The 20,207-nt window shown below is 43.2% G+C and overlaps 3 protein-coding genes and 1 pseudogene across 4 annotated transcripts; 2 read left to right on the forward strand and 2 right to left on the reverse strand.

Moving 5' to 3' along the window:
- The first annotated feature begins 2,923 nt into the window (after positions 1-2,923).
- LOC141966054 (olfactory receptor 5AP2-like) lies at positions 2,924-6,805 on the forward strand. The gene is made up of 2 exons (XM_074918373.1): positions 2,924-3,822; positions 6,766-6,805. The coding sequence occupies exons 1-2, from the start codon at positions 2,924-2,926 to the stop codon at positions 6,803-6,805; spliced, it is 939 nt and encodes a 312-aa protein (XP_074774474.1).
- A 50-nt stretch (positions 6,806-6,855) lies between these two features.
- On the reverse strand, positions 6,856-8,318 carry LOC141966055 (olfactory receptor 5T17-like). Of its 2 annotated transcripts, XM_074918374.1 has the most exons (2): positions 8,295-8,318; positions 6,856-7,761 (listed from the first exon to the last, which is right to left on the reverse strand). In XM_074918374.1, the coding sequence occupies exons 1-2, from the start codon at positions 8,316-8,318 to the stop codon at positions 6,856-6,858; spliced, it is 930 nt and encodes a 309-aa protein (XP_074774475.1). The 2 variants fall into 2 exon arrangements, with proteins under 2 accessions (XP_074774475.1, XP_074774476.1); XM_074918375.1 differs by lacking the exon at positions 8,295-8,318 and having other exon boundaries at positions 6,856-7,791.
- Positions 8,319-13,792: 5,474 nt separating this feature from the next.
- Positions 13,793-14,728, forward strand: LOC141966053 (olfactory receptor 9G19-like). The gene has a single exon (XM_074918371.1). The coding sequence runs from the start codon at positions 13,793-13,795 to the stop codon at positions 14,726-14,728; it is 936 nt and encodes a 311-aa protein (XP_074774472.1).
- Positions 14,729-18,096: 3,368 nt separating this feature from the next.
- LOC141966051 (olfactory receptor 5AP2-like) lies at positions 18,097-19,086 on the reverse strand (annotated as a pseudogene).
- Positions 19,087-20,207: the final 1,121 nt, after the last annotated feature.

Below are 20,207 nucleotides of genomic sequence, written 5' to 3' on the forward strand. Positions count from 1 at the left end.
ATTACCAGTAGCCAAGGATACATTTCCAAAGAGAAATGGCAGCTTTTGCTCTTGTGACAATCACTGCTACATTTCTTTGGCACTGACTCTAATCAGATCTTTCTTACCTGTCTACATTGCACAGAATCATCACTGACTTAAGAAAAAAAATTTATTTTTCCACATTCTAACTTGCTTTATAAATCAGAGCTTCAGGGAAGAAAATTTATTCCAAGTCCTCTTCCCTTCTCTCTTTAATGCTACATGGTGTTGAACATCCATGTATGGCTGAGTCTCTCCGAGGCTCTGTCTTCACTAGTTATTGCTTTCCATCTTAGGTAGTTGGGATAAGCTGCCAACAGCCTCGTTGGGCACATCACCCCATGCCAATCACTCTTGTTTTTTCTCCCCTTCAGATATAATCGGAAAGTTCCCTTAGCGATTTTTAAGAGTTAGATGTCTGGAGCTATTACTTCCTCAACCCTTGAGATGGGTTGTCTTCTGGGAGCCAGAATACACCAAGATCAGAAACTGCTGTGAGGTTATTGAGAAACAACATCTCTTAGAGACAGCATCTCAGCATTTTGTAGCTATGGAAACACTCAAGCCAGAAAAATTTATCAATCTTTACTAAGCCTTGAAAATCATAAGGAGTACTCTACCCATTTTCAAAACAAAATGTTACCAACCTACTGAAGACCATAATTCTAATATCCAATTAGTAAATAAAGGAGGTACTGAGGACCAGAGAATAACATTTTAATATAGTGTTAAATTTATTACTCCATTCCCCTCATGGAAAATACTGTTTCCCATGGTACACATGGTCTGGGTGGAGAGCAACAGCCAGAAGAGCCCTGGTGGGCTGTTGGGTGCTGAGGGTGATGGGTTGTACTCTCCCTGGGGGCTGGGGAGTGCCACAGGCTTTTGTCCTCTTTAATCTCTTTAAATAGAGCCAAGGGGGACACCATGGTGTGCAGGGGACCATCCCACAGTACCTGAGCAAGGCGAGTAGAGCAGACCCAAGACCTGGACTGAATTCAGCCAAGATTCTAGAATGTCAGGCAAGTTGGTGATGATGAGGCAGGTCCAACGTCAAGGCAAGTCAGTCCCCTGGTCAGATCCAGCAATTGATAAGCAGGTCCATGATCAAGTCTAGGTGCAGACTAAAGGAATCCATAGCCATGCTAAACTGGAAACTAGGACACCTCTAGCATAACCCAAGAAAGATGCAACTTCCCTGGGCTGAGCTTAAATAGAGGTCATGGGCAAATGGGCAGAGGGTGGCGCTGGAGACACCAGGTGAGGCTTGTCAGGGTGATTAAGGCCTATTAATTCACTCTGGGACAATTAATCACTCTCTGAAAATGCCTGTTTCTCACCATTAAGTATAGTGGAAGCCCGAGTCACCAGCTCAGTGGACATCTGGGCCACAGGTACCTAAATGTGGATAATCCCACCCTTGCTGGAAAACTGGGCTGTCTAGTGTTCACAGAGGGACATCAGCAGCTCCAGAGACAATCAACTGTACTTTATGTACCATTTGGGGATCCTCCGACAGATCTGAAATGTCTCTTAAACCCATTTTCATTCTGTCAGCAAGGCCAGACCTTTGCATGCTCCACAAGTATCTCAGAAGCATCATACAAGCTGGTCATCACTGTGCAGATGTGCATCTGTGCCCAGTGATGGCTCATCCATGTGACGTCTTCCATATATCCAAAGCAGCACCATGGCTTTCAGAATTGTATTTCAACCTTTTCTTTTTTTTTTTTTTTTTCTCTCTCTCTTTGTTAAACCCTGTCATGAGGAGCCCTGGGGGCTTTCTCCCAGGAGAGCATGAGGGACCATATTTACAGTCCCATCACCCACAAGCTCAGCTACTGGAGTCTGGGAAGTCACACCGGGTGGTTAACAGAGGTTATGTGGGCGCATAGATGCTCTCTGCTGCATTTGGGATAAACCCTTGACTCCCATCACTCGATAGCAGAGGAGGCACAGGAGGAGCCGTAACGCCAAGACAAAGCAGAGCAGTGGGCTTTCTTCTTCATGTCCTCTTTTTTTGGGCTCTGTCAGAAAACAGCCTCACCAAAGTAAGTTTTCTTTATAATAAGACTGAGTAATGGCTTATGCAAATTGTTTTTCTCTTACTTAAGTAGTTAAAGCAAGATGAACTGATTTATGCAAGTGTTAAAGAAGGACGTATCTTATTTTGTTATAAAGAAATGCAACATTTCAAATTGTCAGCATAATATAGTCATTAACAAAACAGCCTCTGGAATCATCACTTTTAAAAATTAATTCAGTTTTCAAGTAAGCATCTTGACTTAATGCCCATGGTTTCAGGATGTTTCAGTGTGCTGGAATTAATAAAGGTATAAATCATTAATTTACCAATGTGGATTTTATCCATTGTGAATGATATATAATAGTTTGATAAATGTGATTTGAAGACTGGAATAATAATTAAAAGCCAAGGGAAAATGTCTGCAGGTCATCAATGTTGTGTAATCTGTGATTTCACTGGGACTGTGACTTTCTCTTACTCCAGGTTTACGTGCGCTCCTATGAGGTTCCTCTGAGGTGTCTTCTGAAACAAATTTCTTTCAAACTAAAAGTGAATAAAGATCTGATTTTTTTCATAAATCTGAAAACACACTTACTAGAATAAATCCATTGGTTTAAGTATCCAAGCATAGGAAAACAAAATTGCCATTACTATTGTCTCAACTCACTCCCTGTGCTTTTCTTAGTACCTCAACTGAAAATCAAAAAACATGTACAATTTGAGTTTAAAAAATACAGCAGGGGACAAAATGGGACAGTTAAAATGGGACAGTTAAAATGGTGATTGATTGGAATGAAATATGGTCCAAAAGTGAAACTCTATTTTTTATCATTTTGATATTTTTATTCCTTTTGTCTCAGCAGGTAACATCTGGCCATGGGAGGAAATCACACACAGACTAAATTCATCCTCTTGGGAATTACAGACAGTCCATGTGTGCAGGCCCCTCTCTTTGGGTTGTTTCTATTGATCTACATTGTCACTTTGGTGGGGAACATGGGGATTATGGTCTTGGTTTGGGTGGTTCCCAGCCTCCACACCCCCATGTACTTCTTCCTCAGCCATTTTTCATTCACCGATGTCTGCTATTCCACAGTCATCTCCCCCAAAATGCTAGCAGACCTGTTATCAGAGAATAAAACCATTTCTTTTGCTGGCTGTGTGACACAGTTCCATGGCTTTGCTTTCTTTGCGACCGCTGAGTGTCACCTCCTGGCTGTGATGGCCTATGACCGGCATGTTGCTATCTGCAACCCCCTCCTGTACGTGACGGTCATCTCCAGCCGTGTCTGCCAGCGGCTGGTAGCATTGTCCTACCTCGTTGCCTTTCTTAGTGCCATCATCTACACAGGCTGTACCTTTGGGGGTTCCTTCTGCGGACCCAACCAAATCGACCACTTCTTCTGTGACATCAGCCCTGTCCTAAAGCTCATGTGCTCCGAAACCCACAGGAACAAGATGGTCATCTTTGCTTTTGTTGTGATAAATGCAGTGGGCACGAGCATGATCATTTTGCTCTCCTACATCTGTATCCTCCGTACAGTCCTGAGAATGCGCTCAGCACAGAGCCGGTCCAGAGCCTTCAACACCTGCACCTCCCACTTGGCAGCCGTTTCCTTATTCTATGGGACAATATTCTTCATGTACCTACAACCTGCATCTAGCCACAGAAGCCTGGATAAAGTGGCCTCCATCTTCTACACTGTGGTCACCCCCATGCTCAACCCATTCATCTACAGCCTGAGGAACAAGGAGGTGAAGGGTGCTCTGGTGAAGTGCAGGAGAAGGATGTTAAATCGCTGTCAACATAGAAGAGTTGTATCAGCTAGCAAGTGAACAATTTATCTTAAGTGAGAAAGTTTGATACGTTAAAATGACTGGATTTTTCCCTAAGCCTTGCAATTTTATGTAGGTTCTTCCACAGTTTCTGCACAAAAGTGAATTATGGTACTTAGCCCTGAGAAATAGATCCCACAAACACATCTTCCTTGGAAGGAAACCAGGCAGAGTGGGAGCCTCAAACTTTATTTCACTTTGCAGTCACCATCCTCTAGGAAGAAATTTATCTGAATTATTCCAGGCTTTTTTTTTTTTTTCTCACAGGAAGCATGAATCATATTTTTGTTGATTTATAACTTCTTTTCACTGATAAGCATGTATTTTTCTTGCAAGATTATTGACCTTATCCTCAAACTCCAATAAAATTCCTCACTGTTACCTGCAAGTTATTTATTACAGTTAAGCTGCTGGGGTAGAAGAGAACATTTTGGAAGAGTAAGTGTATTTTTAAATTTGCTTGCCCCCTAAAAAAAGTAAGATAAAAGTCTTGAGAAGATACAGTGCATTTTTTTCTGACTTAAAAAGTGAAAAAGCTGGTGGGAGTCAGGATCTCAAGCTATACCTTTGAATATCCAGGGGAATCCCTCCTCAGACTGCACACCAGTATATGCCTTCACTTAAAGGAAGAAAGTGTAGGCAATATAACTAAAATATAATTAAAAATACACAATGAACCATGTTGAGACTGCCAAGAGTTAAGGACAATTTCTGCACAGTGATAGTGTCAAGGGGGCCTGCCGTTCATTTTAAGTGGTGTTTTACATTCATCTTAAGTGCCATTTACTTAAGTGGAGAGACAAATGGAATTACACCCGGAGATATGCATCAGTGTCCTGCATCCAAACACCCAGCTCACCATGAAAACCAAATGGCGTATTTTGTTTAAAAATTAAGCATGTGTCTCGTTTCCATAGTTGACAGACAATCCCTAACACAATGTATGGGTAGCTGATAGCTCTCTGGGTCTGAAAAAAACAGGCAAAACCCAGCAGTTCTGCAAATTACAGCTCATTGAAGGGGAGACATAAAGCATGGTGCAGAAATGGCCACAACACTGAGGACAGGCCAGCAATTCTTTACCTGGCAGGCACATAAGAGAAAAAGCATCTGAATTTCTGCTCGTCCTAATTAATTCCAAAGGACATTTGTTGTTTCTTGCGTGCACACTCATAAGCATTTGTGATTAGGAGCAATTCTGCAACTTCCTTGTAAAATCTAGGGAGATTATGGTTGGGTGGATGAGTTCAGCATAGGGTTTTCCTCCTCACACACTTGATTTTGGTTGCCCCTTGCCTGTTGATGCCACTTGGACTCCTTCAGGAGGTGTGATGAGTTACAGACCCACCTACCTTGTCTGCAGCAGGGAAATGCTGCAGCAGGAAAATATCTTTCCCTGAGCAGAGTAGGAATTAGCTTATAGCTGGTAAGTAGATAGATGGTGAACAGTCTCTTTTGTGTGCTCTGGCAAATGTCAGCAAGAGGGGAGACATTATCTTAGGTCTGAGGGAAAAGTGGCTTCCAGCTGCAGCTGAATGTAGGAGCCAGAATCGATATAATTAAATGCTAAAGAACCTGGCAAGACAGAGACTTTTGATATCAGATAGTTTATTTTAAAACCCTCACCACACATTGTTTACTTCTATTTTGTTGGATATTTTTGCTTATGCTATACATAACAGAATCATAGAACCATCAAAAGCTTAAGCTGGACCTTGGAAGATCATCTGGTCCAACCTTTCATGGGAAAGGGAGCCTAAATAAGAAATATATGTAGAGCTCATTGCTGCTTGATGAATTACCCCACTCTGGGTGTCCTTATTGCCTCTTGTTTTTAATTAAGTTTCCAAAGCAGAGACAATTAAAATGCTCAAAGGTTTGCCCAGACTTGGTGTTACACTCCCAAACGCTCCTAAAAGAGGTCTGGGCTGCCACAGTCTTGTGTGTGGTGGATCCAACTCAGTGAACTTCCAAGAGGAACTTCAGTCTAAAGTGCAGGGGAGGCAGAATCGTAAACTCCTGCAATATGAGAAACAGGCTTGGTTTTTTGGAAATGCTTTTTCTACTAAGAGCATCGTTGAGTTATTTTGCTTCAATCTTTGCAGAGAACAAATCTAAAAAATGTAGAAACCCATGGCTGTAGACAGAAACTTCCCACACAAAATACATAATAGATGTCCTCTCCATAAGTGGCTCTGACAACTCAAAAAGCAAGCAACTTTTTTTGACAGGAAGAGCTGGAAATATGCCTCTTTGCCCTGTGCAGTTAGACCAGTCTGAATGTTTTGGAAAGAGAAAACTGGATGCCCTGGAGATCATTCAAAACCTGGCCCTTACTGACCTGAGCATGTACAACTACATTCATATAACCTAGACTTATCTATCTAAAAATTAGTTACAAAACCTTAAGCTTTAGATACCTTATCTAGCTTTACCCTTTAGGTAATAGGACAGATACCTCAGAGTGATGCCTAACATAGATGAGATAAATGCTGGCTTTTTCCTGAAAAAAAAAAAAAAAGTATTTCATGAATTGATTTCATTAAATTTCCTGTACTTGTACAAAAAAGATTCATTACCCTTAAAAAGAAAAGGGAGCAAGGCACTGAAAATAAAAAGAGGTCATAAGACAGGTTTTAAGCTATAAACAGGGAGATGCTGATGACTGTGGAAGAGCATTTTAACAGGGCTATCAAGGAGTCTGGAGCTAACATCCAGTGTACATCTGAAAAGACCAAGAGGGGGGGAAAAGTGTTACATACAATAAAGTACAGAAGACTAGTCAGTGTGTCTATGGTATGTGGTGACTGGCACAAGCCAGTAGCAGAAAGAAAGCAAGACTTGGAAATGTCTCCAAACAAATCTGGAAACCTAAGTAATAGAGTGGGGAACCAAAAATCTTTGGTGAAGGAAATCAAGTGAAGCTATGGTGTTGTCTGTCACAAAACCAGCAGATAAATATCATCCCAAAGCTACTTCCACATGAAAAACTCCTTCAGGGCATTCTTCACCTCCCTATTCCTGAGGCTGTAGATCAGGGGGTTCAGCATGGGCACCACCAGTGAGTAAAACACAGCAAAGATCTTGTCCGTGCTCAGAGTGGTGCCGGCCTGTGGTCGGAAGTTCAGGGCGAGGATAGAGCCGTGGAAGATGGTGACTCCGGCCAGGTGAGAGGTGCAAGTGGAGAAGGCTTTGTGCCGGCCCTTCGCAGAGCTGATCTTTGAGACAGCAGAGAGGATGAAGATGTAGGAGACCAGGATGGCCGAGATGGTCACCATCTCCACCAGTCCTGCGAGGCCGAATATCAGATGCCTGTTGAAGTGGGTGTCAGAGCAGGAGAGCGCTAGAACAGGCATGAGGTCACAGTAGAAATGGTCGACCTTGGCTGGCTGGCAGAAAGGCAGCCTGAAGGTGAAGTCTGTGTGCACCAAAGAGTGCAACAAGCCAAGTACGTATGAACTGGTCATGAGCACGATGCAGACCCTAGGAGACATGATGGATGGGTAAAGCAAAGGGCTGCAGATGGCCACGTAGCGGTCATACGCCATCGCAGCCAGAAGGAAGCACTCGGTGGTCCCAAAACCTATAAAAAAAAAGAGCTGGGTGGCACAGCCAGCTAGAGAGATTGTTTTCTTCTCCATCAGAAGGTTCATTAATGTCCTTGGTGCCACCACTGATGAGTAGCAAGCATCTAGGAGAGATAAATTGCTAAGGAAAAAGTACATGGGTGATTGAAGCTGACTGCTGCTCCTGATCAATGCAACCATGCCCAGGTTCCCTGCCAGTGTGATAAAGTAAATGAGGAGGAACAGGACAAATAAAGGTGCCTGTAGTCGTGGGTTGTCTGTCAGCCCCACGAGAGTAAACTCTGTAACTTGCTTGGTTTGATTTTCCTCAGCCATCTTCCCCAAAAGCACTGTAAGTTATGTTCAGAGATCCATAATAAAAATAATAAATTAATGGAGAGACTCAGCACATAAAAAGATCAACAATCCTCAACAAGCCACCAGCATGTCCATCCACCCATGATGGCAGGGTACAGGAGGGTCTTGCAGATGACCACATACCTGTCGTAGGCCATCACGGCCAGCAAGAGGCACTCAGCGACCCCCAAAACAATGAAGCAGAAGAGCTGGGCTGTGCACACCAAGAAGCTGATAATTTTCTCCTCTGTCAAGATCTGTACCAGCATTTTGGGGAGGATGATGGAGGAATAGCAGACATTGACAAAAGCCAAGTGGCTGAGGAAATAGTAGTACATGGACGTGTGATGGTGAAGATCAGTCCTGATTAATATAATTATCTCAAAGTTCCCCAAGAGCGTCACTGTGTATGTGGCCAGGAAAGCCAAGAAAAGGGGGACCTGGAGATCCGGGAGGGTGGTCAGCCCCTAGAGAACAAACTCGTGCACATCAGTGTGATTGACAGGTGTCATTCTTTGTAGCACATTCAACCTGTGGGAGACAGGTAAAGTGATAGACAGTGATTTGGGCAGCTCAGCAGGACCCTTAGCTTCCTCAGTGTCACCAAAGGGAGACAGAGCCCTTCCTACCCAAGGGTCATAAAATGTCAGCTGGACTCTGGATATCTCTCGGAGGAATCAAGCCTTTCCGGAGGCTTTGAAAGGATCCTAAAACCAAAACCTACTTGTCAAACTGAACAGTGGTAGTTCCCACCTGGGTTTAGCATTTCATCTCCTACACAGCTTCATATTTGTGCCTTCCTGGGGACACTTAACATAGGAGGAAGGCCAATACACTGGGCATTTCTTAGTAATAAACTTTTTTCTTTTTTTAAATTAAGATATTTAATGCACCTTTTTTTCCTTAGTAAATAACAGGTACATTTTGAAAATAATCTGTTTTTTAAAAATAAACCAACATGGAACAATTCAACTTGCAGAAATACTTTTCCTGTTAACTTTCATTTCCCTTTGCAAAACAAAGCAGAGCAAAATTGTGCACATTTTTCTTTTAAAGCTCATACAAACACACAGTTTTCAGTGTACACAGTCTTCACAGCCCCATAGGAAAGGAAAATCACACTGGCACAGTGACAATGTGGAAACTAACTTGGAAGACAAGCTGAGGTTATACAAGCCAACACAGGCGCTGAGCAGGGCAGGGAGAGGAGGTAACGCAGCCCGTGCTGCAGGCAGCGAGCACCCTCTTGCTTTGGCCATCAGGGCCATTACAGAGGCACCTAATGAAAAGACCAAACACCTACATGTCTCCTTGCTTTACATCATCTAAACTTTAAAGCAGAAGAGTCCTCCTCCCATGTAGGATTCATTCTGTTGTTCTGTCTTGTTGCTATAAATGAAGTATCTTACACCTCTGGTCCTTTCATTCCTCTCTCTCACTACCTTCAGGTCCATAAGATAAAAAGAAAGGGGTGCTTACTTTAGTCCCATGATGTCCCTTCATGTCCCACTGTTTCAGAGCAGGTCCAGGGCTGAGGACTGGCCAGAACAGACGATGCCCTCACCTTAGACACAACTTCTCCAACAAAACTCAGATCTTCAGTGCAGGTCCATGCAGCTCCTTCAGCATCTGGGATGAGTTTGGCTCCTACTCCAGACGATGACCAAGGTCATAATTCATCTACAAACAAATGTTGAGAGCGCATTTTAGAACTCTTTCCTTAAAAGTCACACTGAGGATGATTTACTGCTGCACCTTCCAGAGGGCAGAAAAGCCCCCTCTGTACTTTATAGTGTTCAAGTGGTATTTATACTCATCCCTGTGACCTTGGAGGCATTCGAGTCCGTGGTGAATAGAAGCCTGACAACAAGCAAAATCCACCCGGACTATAAGTTTCTTCATCTCCAGGCTCACTAATGAAGCCCAAGAACAATTTGCTTTGAATATTTGGACTTAAGAAAATGTCTTCCCCCCTCTCCCATGCTGAGGAGAGGGAGCAGATGAGAAGTGAATGTCTACATGATTCACCAAAAGCAAATCCCAACTTTTTTTCTGCAGTTAGTCCTCGTTACTATCTAACTTTCTCAAATGTCTTTCCTAGTACCACTTAAGCTGGATTTCAGCAACACAAAGACATTTTTTGCAAGCATTTCCTGCGGTCACGATCTCCCCTTGTTACCACCCTCTTGCTCCAAAAAACACCTCAAATGTTGATCTTTGCCTTTGCTGGCTTTGGTTAGACAGTAATTGTCCCTCTACTAAATTTTTTCATGGTTTGGTGTTTTTTAACTTTTGCTATGAGCAGTGATGAGAAGAACAAGGCAATATCAATCACCTAAACTCAAATCATTACCAAAACTGCAGTCTTACCTAAACAAGATTCTTTTCATTGCGAACTGTCCATGGGGTCCAAGTGCCATGACATGTATTGTCTACAATACTGTGGTCTTGATTTATGGATTCACTAAACAATTTTCTATCTACTTTCTCCGAGAGATCTAGTTTACAGAGCTGATGGTCCCTCTGTATTAGTTTGTTTGACTTTCAGAACCTCCAACGGCTGCATTTCAGGGACCACTTATTTCTGCTGTTATTAGCGGGTCTGTCCATATGTGTATTTATTTGACAATGAGAATTCAGAGCTGTTATAAACCCCCTCAGATAAACTCTGCATATACCCAGGCTGCCTAGTGACAAGCTCTCCCCATCACTTCACAATTGGTGTCAATGGCCCCATGACTAATAGAGATGCCTTCATCTAGTGAAATATATGAATATTTAAAGAAAGGCACCAATTATTTTCAAAATTTCTCACAGGTAGGTCTTCTATTAAGTTCCAAGACAGACTTTTTCTTCAGTGTTATTTTTTTCCTAATGAGATTTGAGGCCAAAAACCTCGGCAGGCTGTGTACAGCCACCACAGCCATTGCATCTCTCTGGGATACAGGCAGCACTCGGGAGAAGTTGAACATGACCAGCTGGTAATTTCCCCTTCCGAAGCCACTCTGCCTTTATCTGGCAGTAAACTCACCAAAGACCTACCTGATCCCATATTCACAGCTTACCTAAATGCCACTGGGTCCCCAGCTTTCCAGCAGAATTTGAGTCTGGGGGGACAAGAGCAGCGTTTTCTGTCAGGTGTCCAAGGTAATTTCAAAAGTAGGAAAAGTATCATCAGCTTGAAATATTAGAAAGTCTGCCAGATTGTGTCTGTATTCTTGCTTCTACTCCCTATTCTTATTCTGTTCATTAAACCTTAGTCACTCGGAAAACATACAAAAACACAATCTGTGCTCAAGTGTGCAACAATGCCAAAAATCCTCTAATGAGTTTTAATTTAAAGGAATGCAGAAAGCAAAACCTACCAGAAAAAAAAAAAAAAAAAAAAGAAGCTATTGAGAGTCTGTGTGGCCTCTTTCCCTAAGATACCTAGCAGTTTTGGGTCTCTAGCTCCCAAACCTTTGTCCTGACAGTGAGAGACAAGACACCCAGATTCATAAGCAGAATTGTGATTAGGCTGGGACAAATCTTTCACCTCTGGAAGCCAGCTGGTCTGTATGGGTTAACAGCAGCACGCAGCTCCCTCCAGATAGGCTCATAAGCTGTGCTTGAAGTTTCATTTCATTCCACCAAAATCTATGCAATTTCAACACTGTCTTGATGAGCACTGAACAGCTTAAAGGGGGAAAAAAAATTAAAAAAAGGTGAGATGTGAATTGAATCGTTCAATGGCATCAGCATGTGGCGCACAGTCTGGTGCTCGTCACCAAGGCCAGTCCCCTGGATCAGCATGGGATTTCTCATTGTGTATCCCAGCCTGCAGGACTCCAGAAAGAAATACCAAAATCAAATTGAAAACAACATAGTTTTGAGAAATGAAAAGCTAATTATGGGCTTGTATTGTGGTAGGGTTTTTTTTTCTTTTTCCAGATCATTTATAGCGCCTCAGTACTTTTATTTAGCATACCAGCTGTTGAGTTTGAGCATGATTTAGCTCAATGTTGTCTTCTATAGGTGTAGACCTCTTCATCTGACCATCCTCCACCCTGTTGCCAGGTGCTCTAGGAATCAATTCATCTTGCTCCAAAACAAACATCCTAAATAGCTTCTCCAAATATTTCATAAAAGTTCCCACTTCTCCCCATTGACTGCAGACTTCAAATTCCTGCACCAGGAAAAAGTGGTGTCTGTTGTCTACACCCTGGTAATCCCCATGCTGAGTGCCCCCAGATCCACAGCCTGAGGAACACCAGGGTGGAGGATGCTCTGGGAAGACCCCTAGGAAGACTTCTCATTTCCTCCCAGATGAAAACTGGTGAAAAGATATAATCAACTAAATCCAAATAACTTGGATGTTCTTGAGATTGCATTTTTGTTCTGCAGCTGTAGTGATGAAAATAATGAGCAGGTAACATGGAGAACCATGAAAACTCTGAAAAGTCTCTTTCTGGGGTGCAGGGAGTAACTCAAGTGGTCTCTGGGGGATGCACAACTGCGCAGCAACAGTTTGTTGAGTGCAATGGCCACAGCAAATAGCTGAAATACACACCTCAGGGACCAGGTCCTTAAGGAAACGCAGAAAGAGGTAACAGATAAATACCCCCAGCCACACAGCACAGGCGGTGCTGGGGCAGGTGAGGACATACCTGCTGGCTCTGCCCTGCGAGATGAGCTGGTGTGGGGATGTCACACGGAGAGCGTCATCGCACTTCTGTTCTCGTGATCTCTAAACTGGTGATCCCATCAGCGCTTGGTGCACAAGACCATAGGTAAGTATTTCTGGGCAAAAAGAGCCAGCAAAGGATATGATATCACAGATAGACAAAAGGCTTCAAGGGGATTAATTTTCCTTTTCTTTGTCTCCTCATCTCTCTGCCCATCCCTTGCGTTACCAGATGACAAATATTAGAATCAACATATGAGACCAGATGAGACGATCATCAAGCTCACTGCAGCACCAGGGGCGCTTGAAAGGGGTCTTCACAAACCTGTTTGGAGCACAGGAAAAGTTGCAAGGAAGCAGCAGGACAGAGCTTACACTCTGGTCTCCCTATAGAAGAGTCTACCACTTTCATTGGCTATGAAAGAGCTTAAATAATCAGCTTTCAGACTGACAATGTCAGGTGAAATTAATTACATCTTCAGTAGATGCAGGTGTGCCTGTTCTCAGGTGGGTAAACAGATGCACACACTGAATTACTGCTGCTTTCAGTACAATAATGTGCCTAAGAAGACATCTTCCCCGATACACACATTTGTAATTATGAGTTTTAAGGCGTGCAGCCAACCATTCAACGTTTGCTCATGGGAAACAGAAAACTTATCAAGATGGTGCTTTTACTGGTATGACTCAGGAAAACAAATCTAACGATGCTGTTGTTCTGTACCGGATAGCAAGTCTACAGGCATTTGTCTTCAATGTGCACCTCCAGTTTCTCCATATATAGTTCAAATCAAGGAGTCTCAGTGTATGAGTAATTTAATGCAACACTGAGATTTCACATTCACAAAAGTCAGGGAATGCAGTCAGCAAATACCTACAGAGATACATGTATACATACATGCATGTATATACCCACCCATATTTTCATACCCTGTTTCCTGTAAATATTTTATTTAGAATTTAATGCATTATATGCAATATATAGAAACTGTTTGTGTACATAGCCGTGTGCATTGCACCATGCACAGTGTGTGTACGAACGTTCATGGCGAGTGCAGCTTTCAAAGTGATGCAAAGTCATGCAAACACCAAACCGTTATTTGACATAAAATAGCACAACCAAAATCATAACAGTGCAGCCCTTCTCAATACAAAATTTACTCTGCTTTTTTTCTTTTGTGTGTGTGTAGCTGTGTTTTGGTACAGAGAACAATGCCAGCAACATGGAAGACCTTCTCTTAGTCGGTGTCCCCAGACCCCGCACTGCAAATACCAAATAGCCACCGTGATCCATGTCTCCAGGTCAGCGCCTTTCCCCTGCCCATGGAAGAGAGGAATCGCAGTTCGGTCACTAGTTTCATCCTCCTGGGGTTCACTACTGACCCGAAGCTGCAGTTTCTCTTGTTCATAGTGTTCTCCTTAGCCTATGTCACCACTCTCATGAGCAACATCACCCTCATCGTGGTGATATGCCGTAGCTCACGGCTCCATACCCCGATGTACTTCTTCATTGGGAACTTGTCCTTCCTGGATCTCTGGTATTCCTCCGTCTACACCCCCAAGATCCTGCTGATCTGCGTCTCTGAGGACAAGAGCATCTCCTTTGCTGGGTGTGCTGCTCAGTTCTTTGTCTCTGCTGGCTTGGCCTACACCGAGTGCTACCTGTTGGCAGCGATGGCCTACGACCGGTACGCAGCCATCTCCAACCCACTGCTCTACACTTCTGCCATGTCCCAGAAGCTGTGCATGGGGATGGTGGCTGCTTCCTACCTCAGTGGCTTTGCCAGCTCCACCCTCATTACCAGCCGCACATTTGCCCTCAGTTTTTGCGACACCAACGTCATCGATGACTTCTTCTGCGACCTGCCTCCTCTGGTGAAGCTCTCTTGCAATGTGACAGACAGCTACCATATGCTTCTGTATTTCATCCTGGCCTCCAACATCATCCTCCCCTCCATGCTCATCCTCATGTCCTACGCCTCCATCCTGGCTGCCATCCTGAAGATGCGCTCAGCCGAGGGACAGCACAAAGCCTTCTCCACCTGTGCTGCCCACCTCACCACGGTCACCCTTTACTATGGCTCCATCCTTTTCATTTACACCCGGCCCAGCTCCACCTACGTCCTGGAGAGGGACAAGGTGATCTCTGTGTTTTACACAGTCATGATGCCCATGCTGAACCCCTTCATCTACAGCCTGAGGAACCAGGAGGTGAAGGAGGCACTAAAGAGACTAGTGAAGAGACAGACAGCTTCTTAACAGAAGAAAACCAGGGATTGTGTTCCCAAAGATGCATACAGCAAGAAGTGTACCTATTTTTTCTTGTTTGTGTTTTCATTTGTTTTTTTTCACAATAGGTGCAGGAGGAGGCAATGTAGGAGCATAAGCTCTTCTGATCCTGAAGTTCTTCCTGATGGACAGGAGATGTCACTGTACAGACAGACCTCCTCTTCTTCCCACTGTCCCCATATATAATTTATATCTGCTGTAAAATGGGATCTTAGTAGCGGCTGGCCTCATTGTTGTACATCATCTTCTTCACCTTGTGCTTTATATGGATTAAATATTCCTTACTTATGCCCAAACCAGGTTCAGGTGGAGCTCCATGTGTCATGAAGTAATGTGCCTCTGCTCCTGAGCCATCCCAATTATTTCTTCATGATGCCATATTGCACCACATAAACATACTTCTCATAGTCCTACACTGTTTTCCCGGTGAAACGTTCACACCAGTATGAATAGGGTGGGTCAGACTGGAAGAACCAATATCAAGAAGCATAGAGGCATCTGGGATTGAGTTCAGTTGCCTGAATGTAGGCTATTGACACCCTGGAGATGCCCCTGGGGATGTCTCTGAGCTTTCAGATGTCACTCCAGAATGGCCCACCTCTTCTGAAGGTTGCATGGCATATGTGTCAAGTGCACACCAAGGTCCTTGGCACCCCAGGACAGAGCATATGGCACCAGATTTCTACATGAGGGCAACCAAACCCAGACCTGGCCTGGGGAATTTCACTGTATCTTGTTCCTTTCCTGTACCTTTAGCAAAAATTTCCCAGTACTGCTTTGTAGGAAAACATGCAAGAAAAATGAAGTGGTTTCTTAGTTATTAAAGTAACTTTTTTCCCTTTATAAATTTTCAGTCCCATTGAAAGAAAAAAAAAACCCAACACAATAAAGCTCTTATTATTATTATTGTTGTTGTTATTGTTGTTATTAAAACTGTTGAGAGGAAGGATTAGGTGGTCTGAAGTAGATTCATCTCCTTCGAATTTAGATAAATAAAAACCGAGTGTTTAAGTCAGAGTTCCGTGACTCCATTTGTGATGAATAAAGGTGTGTTTCCATTTTTCAGGTTTCTGTTCAGACAAAGAGTGAAGTTTAAAGAGTTTAAGTTTGAAGATCTCCCAGCTTTCTCCCCTCATTGTGTTTTCATTCACATTGTGGGCTGTGGTCAAGGCTGCATGAGCTGGGTTCCTTTTGGATGAAAACAAACTGAAAATGGTCTTGATGGCAGCACCTAATGCAGTTAGACCTCCAGTAGGTGCTCAGATCCCCAGACCAGAATAAATTTAATCTAGAGAAAACTCTTCTGAAATGTGTATATTCATGGTACCAGTCCTTTTAATGTTCAGATCTGCTCCCGTTGCACCACATCTACCCTAACCATGTGTCCTAGGATGTGTTAAAACACCCTTTTATTCCCATTTTTGAGGGGATCTGGCTGACTATTTCATAATTAGACAACCAAATCTTTAGATGTTGAGAGCCAGGTGAACCCATTCCCATACTTATTCTCCAGTCCCAGATTTGTGATGGTAGGAAAATCATGTTTATGAAAACCAGTCAGATATGAAGGATGTATGTAGTGTACTTCAACTTGCCTCACAGTTTAAGAATTAAAAAAGACACAAGCAAATCTATTTCAAGGCAATTAATGAGAAGATATTCAAAGTATGACGTGTCCTTGATGAGGTCCAAAGGTGAGGGGAAATGCAATGAACTGCCCCAGCTCCCTCTGCTAGGAGGTCAAAAGCAGGCAGGGACAAATCACCCCGTTAGCAAGAGCCAAAGGAACCACCTTATCTGTACATGTCATGAAGACAAAGATGTCTCTTTCTTTAACAAGAGTGACCAAGTCTGTATCAGCACAGAAAGCCCTCCAGCAGGCTTGAGCTCCAGGCTTTCGCCATACAGGTGGTTACAGCTATTTCCATCACAAGTGATGCGCTCCCCTTCCCAGAGCAAGAAGTGGTCGTTGGGGACCAAACACCCTTCCAGGAGTCATCAGTTTAACAAGACCTTCTGGGGTTTACCAAGAAAGTTTCCTAATCACCACGAAAGCTTCTCAGCAGGCTTCTAGTCAACTTACCTCATTCTTCTTAACAAGCCATGAGAGACTAATTAGCAGGGGCTAACAAGAAAGAAACTTTCTGCCTTGTTAAGGACAAAGTGCACTTCTACAGTTGCCTTGTTTTTCAGGGCTAGTCCAGGCCTTGAAGCTGGTGAGTTGGAGGGTCAGTGTGTTGGCATGTGACTGTATTAAGGAAAATTGTGTGGGCCTGGAGGGATGAAGAGCAATGGTCCTCAAGGTTTCTCTGATTTAAGTGCCTGCCCCTCCACCCCAAGGTTAAATTCCCACCTGCAGACTGAGATCCTTCTTCCTTGGTGGGGTGGTGCAGTGACCCAGCAGCACCCTGAGCTCCTTCTGAGGAGGCATCACAGTGTGCTTGGTGGGAGCACTGGTTGTGGTGGGAGCTTCTACCATGCCAGTCCTGGGTCTCCTCAGGACTGCTTCTAAATGTTTCTATCGCATATTTGTTCCTGGTCAGCACTCTTCTCTCCTATTGATCTATGAGGTTAGCAACACTGTAGTTGCTAAAGTTTATTAGTTGTTCCCCTGCATCTCATGATTTATTTCAGAGGGGAAATCACACAGTTAATAATAAATCCAAACTAAGATCAAAATGTCAGGATAGGAAGCAGGTACCTGACTAGTGGGTAATTTTACCATTACTAGCAGGAGGTGCCAGATGATAGCACTCTGGTCCTTGAGCAAGAGCACTGCAGAATTTTCTCAAATAAATTTGAGAATACAGCTACAGTTGATCTAAAGTAAGTTGCAGAAAAGGCCTGACAAGCCTTGTTACAGTGAATTGTTGTCATCAAATCCAGTGTCTGTTGCTTGTACTAGAAGCACTAAATTACACGAGTCTTATGTTCAACCAAAATGTGCCCATTGTTTAATATGAAGAGACTTCTGGTCATCATTGCCATGCTGGAAGAGATAAGTGTTATTTATTGTCATTGCTCAAGACAACAGCGGTAATGCATTCTCAAACTAAAAAGGGTCAGAAGGGCTTTAGTTCTTGAAATTAAAATATCAGGCTGTAAATGCAACTAAAATTAGCCAAGGCATCGGTGAGACAGGTCAGTGAATGGCCTAATCCAAAAGGAGTTAATGACCCAGCATTTAGCATCAAAGCAGAGGTTTCCCCATACAATCCTCCCCAGTAGCTCACAGGAAAGCACTGTTGCTTTTATACCATAGCCATACAGAAATGGAAAGTATAAACATTTCTGAGTAGACCTCTCAATTCCTCTGATGCACCAGGAAAAATTATTTTTCAGATGCAGATTCTCTTCATCACTCTCCCCAGCGCATTCTTCACCTCCTTGTTCCTCAGGCTGTAGATGAGGGGGTTCAGCATGGGGGTCACCACAGTGTAGAAAACAGAGGCCACTTTGTCGAGGTTTTGGGAGTGCCTGGAGCTGGGTTGTGAGTACATGGACGCAGCAGATCCATAGAAGAGGGTCACAGCGGTGAGGTGGGACACACACGTGGAGAAGGTTCTGTGTTTGGCCGCAGTCGAGCGCATCCTCAGGATGGTGGCCAGGATGTAGGTGTAGGAGACAAGGATGGTCAGGATGGTGACAAACAGGTTGAAGCCAACCACAATGAACATCATAATCTCATTGACAGTGGGGTCTGTGCAAGAGACGGCGTAAAGTGGGGGGCCCTCACAGTAAAAGTGGTTGATGATGTTGGGACCACAGAAGGAGAGCCGAAGGGCAAACCCAGTGTGGATAGTGGCATTCATGATCCCAGCAAGGTACGAGCCAGCTACCAGCAGTGCACAGACTCTGCTGGACATGGAGACAGCATAGAGCAGTGAGCTGCAGATGGCCACATAGCGGTCATATGCCATCACAGCCAAGAGGTAGCACTCGGTGGTGGCAAAGACTGCGTAAAAGAAAAATTGTGCAAGACACGCAGAGTAAGAAATTACTTTTCATTCTGCTAGGAGATCTGAGAGCAGTCTCGGAGTAATTGAGGAGGAATAGCAGATGTCTAGGAAGGACAGGCTGCTCAGGAAGAAGTACATGGGGGTGTGAAGCTGCACATCCAGCCTGATTAACACGAGCATCCCCAGATTCCCCACCAGAGTGATCATGTAAATGACCAAGAAGATCACGAAGAGGACAGCCTGGACATCTCCCTGCTCTGAGAACCCCAAGAGAACAAATTCAGCACCGGGGGTGTGATTTCCTTTGGCCATCTTCATGACACAGTTGCTGTAGGAAAGCAGAGATGCAGCAAAACACAGAGTCAGCATATTCCTGTTCTCCCCACAAACAAATGTTGAAGATGCATTATTTTTATCAGGAAATACAAATTTCAGAGACAAGAACTATTGAACAACTTATTCAGTGTTTGCCTCAAAATGCATTTTAAAGTAAACAAAGTGCATGACTGAATTTATTTCTGATGGTTTTATTCTGGTCTAGTCGCTACTAATTTGGTTTGATAAAGTCACCGCAAATCAGAAGGCTTATTCTACCTCCTGAAGAAGTTAAGAAGTTTGTTACTCCTCTGATCCAAAGAGGCAACCATAGCAATTTATTCTGACATTAGAAATCTGTCTGCATTTATAAAACAAACAAACAGACAAATAAACAAACAAATAAACCCCCAAACAAAACAAAACAAAACAAAACAAAAAAAAAACAAAAACCAAAACACCCTTGTTTCAGAAGACTGAAAGAGAGCAAGGACTGGTGAGAGATCACAACATTCTTTAAATAATTTTCTTTAGGAGAGATCAAGACATTAAATAATTTGCTTTAAGAGAGTCAGAACAAGTTGAAACAGAACTCTAATTTCTTCCCTTCCTTCCTATGAAACTCTGAAATTAAGTTTGAAACAGGAGATTTAGTGTAAGTATTAACCCCCTGATAAATATGCTGAAACCCATATCATTCTTGTGATGCCACTGAACTGAGAAAAATACTGGAAACAATTTTAAAAGACTGATACCAGTTAAACCCCAACAATGCTACACTTCCATTATGAATTGGGGGGAGTAAGATGCTGATAATGTGGGGTTTTATTTAAAAAAAAAAAAAAAAAGTAAAAGTAGGTTCCTGTCTCCTTAAAACAGGAGTTAGGAATAGTCACAGAAATTGCTCACTGAGGGGTTTTGAACTGTTAAATAAGATACCAAATTATACCCTTGGAAAGGACCCTTCTGCATGAGGAAAGTTCAACACTTGCTTGACTTACACATGAGCCTCTCTTAAATCTGGATTTAGTCAAACAAATTTTTATATTTCTTCCTAGAATTCAGTCAGTTGCAGAAACCTTCCCACCCCTCTGAACCAATCTGAAGTTTGCCAGATAACTCGGGTAGTGCTTCTATGCTGTTGTTAGGTGTTGGAAACATGAGAAAAGCAAAAC

The sequence above is a fragment of the Athene noctua genome, chromosome 14, assembly GCF_965140245.1.
Source record: "Athene noctua chromosome 14, bAthNoc1.hap1.1, whole genome shotgun sequence".
Classification (NCBI taxonomy): Eukaryota; Metazoa; Chordata; class Aves; order Strigiformes; family Strigidae; genus Athene; species Athene noctua.

What these genes read in the sequence shown, in the direction of transcription:
- LOC141966054 (XM_074918373.1), top strand. Translation starts at nt 2,924, where the DNA reads ATGGGAGGAAATCACACACAGACTAAATTCATCCTCTTGGGAATTACA. An exon ending in GTGAAGGGTGCTCTGGTGAA is followed by an intron (nt 3,823 to 6,765) that starts GTGCAGGAGAAG and finishes CCTAAGTAATAG; the next exon opens with AGTGGGGAACCAAAAATCTT.
- LOC141966053 (XM_074918371.1), top strand. Translation starts at nt 13,793, where the DNA reads ATGGAAGAGAGGAATCGCAGTTCGGTCACTAGTTTCATCCTCCTGGGG.
- LOC141966055 (XM_074918374.1), bottom strand. Translation starts at nt 8,318, where the DNA reads ATGACACCTGTCAATCACACTGAT. An exon ending in CACCTGTCAATCACACTGAT is followed by an intron (nt 7,762 to 8,294) that starts GTGCACGAGTTT and finishes AATCAAACCAAG; the next exon opens with CAAGTTACAGAGTTTACTCT.